Source organism: Populus alba, chromosome 5, assembly GCF_005239225.2.
Source record: "Populus alba chromosome 5, ASM523922v2, whole genome shotgun sequence".
Taxonomy (NCBI): Eukaryota; Viridiplantae; Streptophyta; class Magnoliopsida; order Malpighiales; family Salicaceae; genus Populus; species Populus alba.
Window position 1 is genome coordinate 16,769,239 of NC_133288.1, and position 6,992 is coordinate 16,776,230.

Here is a 6,992-nt window from a genome sequence, read left to right on the forward strand (position 1 = left end):
ACATGATACAACATGTTTCTGTCATGCATTGAACTATTTGCATATATAATTCCACAAAAAATTAAGACAAGAATTTGATCAAGACAAAGTGCATTATGCATGGCAATCACCCTTTCGTGCGAAACAAGCTGTGGGCAACAATAATAAATAAAGAGATGCTTTGTGGAACACATGATGTGTTGTGGCTTTGCAACAATGGAATTGTCATGTTGCAGTATCCTTCGTGTACTCAAATCAGACGACGACAACGCTGCTTCTGTGGGACCGTAATCCAGTATGGCCCAGCCATGGCACGCCGGAAATGGCCAAAACCTTGATGTTCTAAGCTCAACGATGAAGTAACATGGCCCATTGTGAGCACACCTTGAAGAGACCAGATACAGTGTAGAAAACTATAGAGGGAGCATGGGAGATGGGACCCCATAGCAAAGGAGAACAGGTCATGTGCAATCTTGGCTTCCAGACAATGAATGCTTCAGATTGTATTCGACTAGGTTCGGAAAATGGACAAAATAACAATAAATTGGTCAATCTACATATCTCCTTGAACCTGTTGTAGAGAATTGATTGGAAATATGTATGTATGTTAAGTGATTACGGATGGTCATCCGTTTAATTTTTTTTTTATATTGTTAGAAAATAATATAAATTATATTTTAGAATTTTATTTAAAAATTTAAGCTATCAGGTTGAGATGGTTCTTTGATATAAAATCAGAGCTTTATGACCAAGCGGTCACGAGTTCGAATCTCACCATCCCTATTTATTTGATAAAAATCAAGCACAAGATAATATGGATCTGTGCAAATTTCAAGCCCAAATAACTGTCACTTTGAGTGGATGTGTTAGAGAATAATATAAATTATATCTTGAAACCTCATCTAAAAACTTAAGCTATTAGGTTGAGATGGGTCTTTGACATATATCCACACTTTATTTATTATTTATTACTCATCAAATAAAAATTATATATATATATATATATATATTATGTCAATATTAAAATATACATATATCATATTATATTAAAAAATTAATTATTCTATAAATGAATTTATATAATATAAATATGTATTTTGGATTAATTTTAAGCAGTTTCGTATATTTTATCTATTATCCATTAGTTCTAAAAGATACATATTTATTCAAGTCAGGTTGAATTCATATCTATAAAATTCAGATTAAATTATTACTTTTTTAATCCTTTATCATAAGCCTGACGGGCATTTTAAGATAAGAATTCACACAGCAGTCGATGCTTATATCAAACAAGTCACAATTAATATGGTTACATGAACCAAAAAAATAACTAGCCTCTTCATTTATTTATTTTTTTCATTTTTCTTCAAAAAAGAAAAAGAAAAGGGAGGATATGCATGTGCAATGTTTGAAATAGCGATCGATCAATCTTCCCTGCCTTGATTTGTTCTTTTGTTGGGTTGATAAAACACAATTAATGCCCAAGATTGGCTCATATTGTTTAATTAATTAATATGATTTGCGGATAAAAAGGAACATATATAGCGTATACTACACCTAAATCTAAATCTTTTCTTAGATTTACATGTTGGTATCGAAGCAGTAAGAATTGGCAATATTACCAATTAAGACTACTGAATTAAAAAAAAAAAAACCTCTAAGCAGATGGTTTCAAGTTTCATACCCTTTGTACTTTGTTCCCAGAGAGAGAGGCATTTCTGACAGTTTCATCAAACAAAAGACCTTTTGGGGCTTCACTCTGGCCAAGGGAGCACGAAATTGTAATTTCCTTAATATAATGCATCTAATCAGGAACCTGTTGAGAAAAAGACACAAGGCCTGGTTGGCTGCTGTTGAAACGCAATTTTATTATTTTATTATTTTTTGATTTTAAATTAATTTTTTAACATTTTTATATCGTTTTAACATCTAAATATTAAAAATAAATTTATATATATATATATATAATATTTTAATGTGTTTTTTTTTTAAAAAATAATAACATAATTTCTACCTCATTATGCAAGAAAATAAAAAATTTCTCAAGCCTTTATTCCACTGCTACATTAACGAAAGAAAATTAATAATTATTGCATGTAACACACTTTAAATAATTAATACTACATAAATTCAATATCTAAGACCCACATGAGATGGTCCAAAAAAATGTTCATCTTCCCCATGTGAGTCTCTTTCTCCTAACTTGATAGACTAATTATATAATAACTTTAGGTCACTGTCAGTAATGCCTCCAGGCAACAATGGAAGAAGAACAAATCAAATATTATAGATGGACAAAAGAATGATATGGGTTTGGCTTGATCTTGGATTAGAACTACTCAGCAAAGCTCCATAGACGAAGATCCCCTTCGTATAAATCATCGATCATTGGTGGATTGAATGAGACCCAATTGAGATCAAGATACTTTGGTGATTGCAAGCCATCAAAATTGTACCAAGAATCTAGCATTGAAACTGGTTCATTGTTGGTCACAAAAGATTCCATCAGTGATATATAATCATCAAGCTGATCGGACGGCGAGGAAACCACTGATGGTGGTGATGAGATTGACGAGGAGGAGGAGGAGGAGGAACAAGGAAGAGGAGGTGATGATGCTTGTGGGGTGGTGGGATTGTCTACAAAACTATTAGCAGCAGCTGCAGCCACTCTTTGAATCGACTTTGGGGACATAACAGTGTCAGGAGTGTAATGCGAGGGAGAAATAGGAAAGTTGAGAGCGGCTGCGGAGCCCTTGAGACAGAAAAGAGCTGCATCATAGGCTCTAGCAGCAGCTTCAGGAGTTGAATAAGAGCCTAGCCATATTCTTGTTTTTTGATTCGGTGCCCTTATCTCTGACACCCATGAGCCCCAACTTCTCATTCTAACTCCCTTGTATTTCCTCTTCTTGCATCCTGACGGTGAGGGCATTGATGGTATTGCCACTGGTTTCGAAGCCTCCGACTGGATTCTGTGCTCGCTCTTCACCATTGTTAGATGGAGCAACAAAAGGGTTTGCTGAAGGATGATGAATGTTTTGGCGAGGAAAAGGGTTTGAAGGAGACTTCTGTTTTACTCCAAGGGTAACTTGTTGTTTTTTTGAAAGCGAGGCAAGGAATAATGAAATGAAGTAAAAGTGTGGAAGCAAAAGTTGGAATTTATAGATGGTGGGGTTTGAGTTTCCAGGTTTAGCAGAGCCCTCTGGTCAAGGAACAGTACGTTACACACATGAATATGAAATGGGTGACAGATAATTTCAAGCTTATAAAAATGGAAATAAGTGTCCCTCTTGATTTTCTCGGAAATGACCTGTCTGTCCAGCCATTGTCAAAACCACACCAGAGATCATTAATATTCATACGCGTAAAAAGAACACGATGAAGAGAAATATTGTCGATCAAGTACCTGTAAAACAAAATTTAATTATCGGCAAGAGTCCCCTTTTTATATACATACATATAAAAAAAGGAGAGAAATTGGGTTACCAAATGTCTACTTGATGGCATGATAATTAAAAATTAACTTCAAATCAAGTTATTTATCTTCAGAAAATCAATATTACAGCTAGATAGTTTTGGAAATGGTCAAATTATTTACACTATACATATCGAAAAGAACATGGAGTCCTTAATTTATCAATTATTTTCTATCAGTGTGGCGTGCTGTGACGTCCTAAGAGCTAACAATTTCTTTCAAAGATCAATAATACAGCTTTATGACTTTTTGGCCAGAAGTTTACCGCCAGTAATTTAATTTGTTACATCAGTAAAAACCAGTTCTTCCATGGACGAACCACTCAGTAGCTTCGAGAAGAAAAGGCATCGAGCAATCCAGGCATCTAGCAGACTTCAAACCCACATGCACCCATCAGAAACCAGCATGGAAAGGCTAGTGAAATTAAAGCCCTCGATCTAGATCAGTAATCTAATGACTTCCATGGCAAGTCACCCCTATGGTTCGATCCTAGCCCAGTTGACACCCAGAGAATCAGATCAAAGGAATTAAAATAAAAAGATCAAGGGCAAATATGTACTTTCCACACAGCACTCTGTATCGAAATTTAGGCGTCCGAATTAAAAAGAAAAATATGTGTACTTGGTTGATAATATATTATAGATTAGTGATATCAAAACATAGGATTCTCCGAGAGGAAACTTCCAGGATCTTCAAGTGATGCTTTATTAAGTTACTACTGGCTTTTGTGGTTGGCTGTGATGAACAGGAAATGATACTTAACACGCGTAGTCTAACAGTAGAACTTGGCAAGTGATTGCCTCAGCGAAGAACGCAGACATCAGACCCAGCTGTTGCTCCTCTGTCATGCAAGCTCTAGAACCGCGTCGTGCAAATTGCCCTCTAAAAATCTCAAAAAAGTGTTTGCTAAAGCAATGTGTAGCAATAAATTATAGACGTACCCCATCTCAACCGTTTTGCGGCTTTTTGCTTAGCTGCTTACGCTTCCAAGGCTTGACTTTAAGTAAATCACATTAATTAATATATATATATATATATATATATATATATATATATATATATATTTTGTCTGGAGAAATTCTATGTGATTCTGTATTATTGAAGGAAAGCTACATTTATTTCTATATTGCCTCCTACATTTTTGCTGATTTCTACGTTGTCTCCTGTATTGTCTTGCGAGGCTTGACTTTAAGTAAATCACATTAATTACTATGGTTTTTCTCTTTTCTGGAGAAACTCTATGTGATTCTGTATTATCGAAGGAAAGCTACATTGATTTCTACATTGCCGTCTACATTATTGCTGATTTCTACATTGTATCCTATATTATTGTTGTTGCTCCTCCAATATTGTTGTCGATTCTTCCTTTTTCTGTATTCTTATTGCTGTTGTCGTGTAAATAATTGATAGAATCATTACGAGTATATATATGATTAAGATATACTTTGATATGCCAAGATTACATGAGATTGAATAGTACCTTTACTATTGTTAATAGTTATGCTCTTTATATGTAAGGCATTCGGTTGTAACAAATATTATTCATTAGAAATAACAAAAATATTATTCATTATGCATACATAAGCTTCACACTAGGACAAGCTTGATCCAAGGACTGTTAATTCTATTTTCTTAGGATATTCCTCAACAAAAAAAGAAGAAGAGAGGATATAAATGTTATCATCCTCCCTCTAGAAGGTTATGTATATCAAGAGATGTGTGGTTTGAGGAAGGAACTCCATACTTTGATGACATGAAGTAGAAGACAACTTTAACAAAGTTGTTTCCTCTACCTTGTCCAGCCTCTACAAACTTTGTTGCATCTTCAGAGATAGTTCCTAATGCTAGCAACCCCTATTTATTTTCTAGTCATATGTTTAATGGGGAAGGGAATGTCAGTCCTATTATTTCAAATTCTTGAAATAGTTATAGAGATTCTAAAACTGGCGACAACAACAATCACAGTAAAAAATTGTTTATATTAGTTTCATATATGCCTTCCAACTCAAGGGCTATCAATCCTATTATCAATGGATTTGAGGGAGATTCTCATAAGTCTCCTATGCCACAACTTTATATAAATCTAATTCGTAATCGTGTTCCCCCAAGAAAGTTGCAAGATTTTGTCATTTATACAACAAGACATCCTATCTCTAATTTCCTTACATGTCAATGTCTCTCATCTACTCATATTGCCTTTGTCACTGCTATCTCTAACATCAATGAGCCATAAAAATTTTAGGAAGCCAATTCTCAAGTTGAATGGAGACAAGCTATACATGATGAACTACAAACTCTTGATCAGAATAAAACCTAGAGTATTATCAAATTTCTCCAAGGAAAACATGTTATTGGCAGCAAGTGGATTTAGAAGACCAAGTTTAACTTTGATAGATTTATTTACATTGGCTTAAGGATATACTCAAACATTTGGCTCAGATTAAAAGAAAACTTTCTCTTCTGTTCCAAAAATGAATAATGTCCATGTTTTGCTATCAATGTCATGAATAATGGGTGGTTAATATGTTAGATAGATGTCAAGAATGCCATCTTATATGGGGATCATGAAGAAGAAGTCTACACAAGGTTTTCCCTGGTCACCCTCAAAGTTTAAACCCTACCTTAATGTGTCAGCTTCACAAATCCATTCATGAGTTGGAGCAATCTCCACATGCATGACATGCTCAATTGAGTGCAGTTCTTGAATAAATCAATTTCAAAAGAAGTAATGCCAATTCCTCTTTGTTTGTCTATCTAAAGCCAAATGAGAAATTATCGGTTTGTATCTATATTAATGACCTTATTATTACAGGAAATAATGGTGAAGCGATATCTTGTCTCAAGACTACTCGATAACATTGTTTTCCCATTAAAGATCTCGTTAATTTAAAGTATTTTCTTGGAATTGAAATGCTTATTTCTTAAAAAGGTTATTCCTTAACCAGTAGAAGTATGTTATTGACTTGCTTAAAGATGCTGGGATGATGGATGCCAAACCTGGGGGCTCTACTTTATTGAATAGTAAGTTGAAGCTTAAAACAACTAGCAAACCTCTTTGATCTTTCAATCACTATCAACATCTTATAGGTAAGGTCATTTATTTTACTATTACACGGCCTGATATCACTTGTGCAATTAGTCTTGTTAGTTAGTTTATGCGTACACCCACAATTATTCATTTGAGTCTTGTCATGCGAATTTTGCGCTATCTAAAAGGTTCTATTAGATGTTGAATTGTTATGACTAATAATGATCATACTAAAATCACTTGATATAATGATTCAGATTGTTTCGGCAATGTTATGGATCACAAGTCAACCATTGGTTATTGTATGTTTGTTGGTATTAATTAGGGGTGATCATTTTCGGTTCGATTTGATTTTAAACTAAAAAACTAACCAAATTGAAATTTATATTTTTTAAAATTATAAATCGAACTAAACTAACTAATTGACTATTTCGGTTTAGTTCAGTTCGGTTTTTTTCCTTTCAAAACTGACTGGACTTATTTCAACTACAAAAGAAAGCTGATGGAGGATTT

At 34.0% G+C, this 6,992-nt stretch overlaps 1 protein-coding gene across 1 annotated transcript; it reads right to left on the minus strand.

Moving 5' to 3' along the window:
• Positions 1-2,045: 2,045 nt before the first annotated feature.
• LOC118029228 (ethylene-responsive transcription factor ERF014) lies at positions 2,046-3,178 on the minus strand. The gene has a single exon (XM_035033060.2). It carries the CDS (start codon positions 2,966-2,968, stop codon positions 2,315-2,317), a length of 654 nt encoding a protein of 217 aa, XP_034888951.1. The 5' UTR covers positions 2,969-3,178; the 3' UTR covers positions 2,046-2,314.
• Between the last annotated feature and the right edge of the window lie 3,814 nt (positions 3,179-6,992).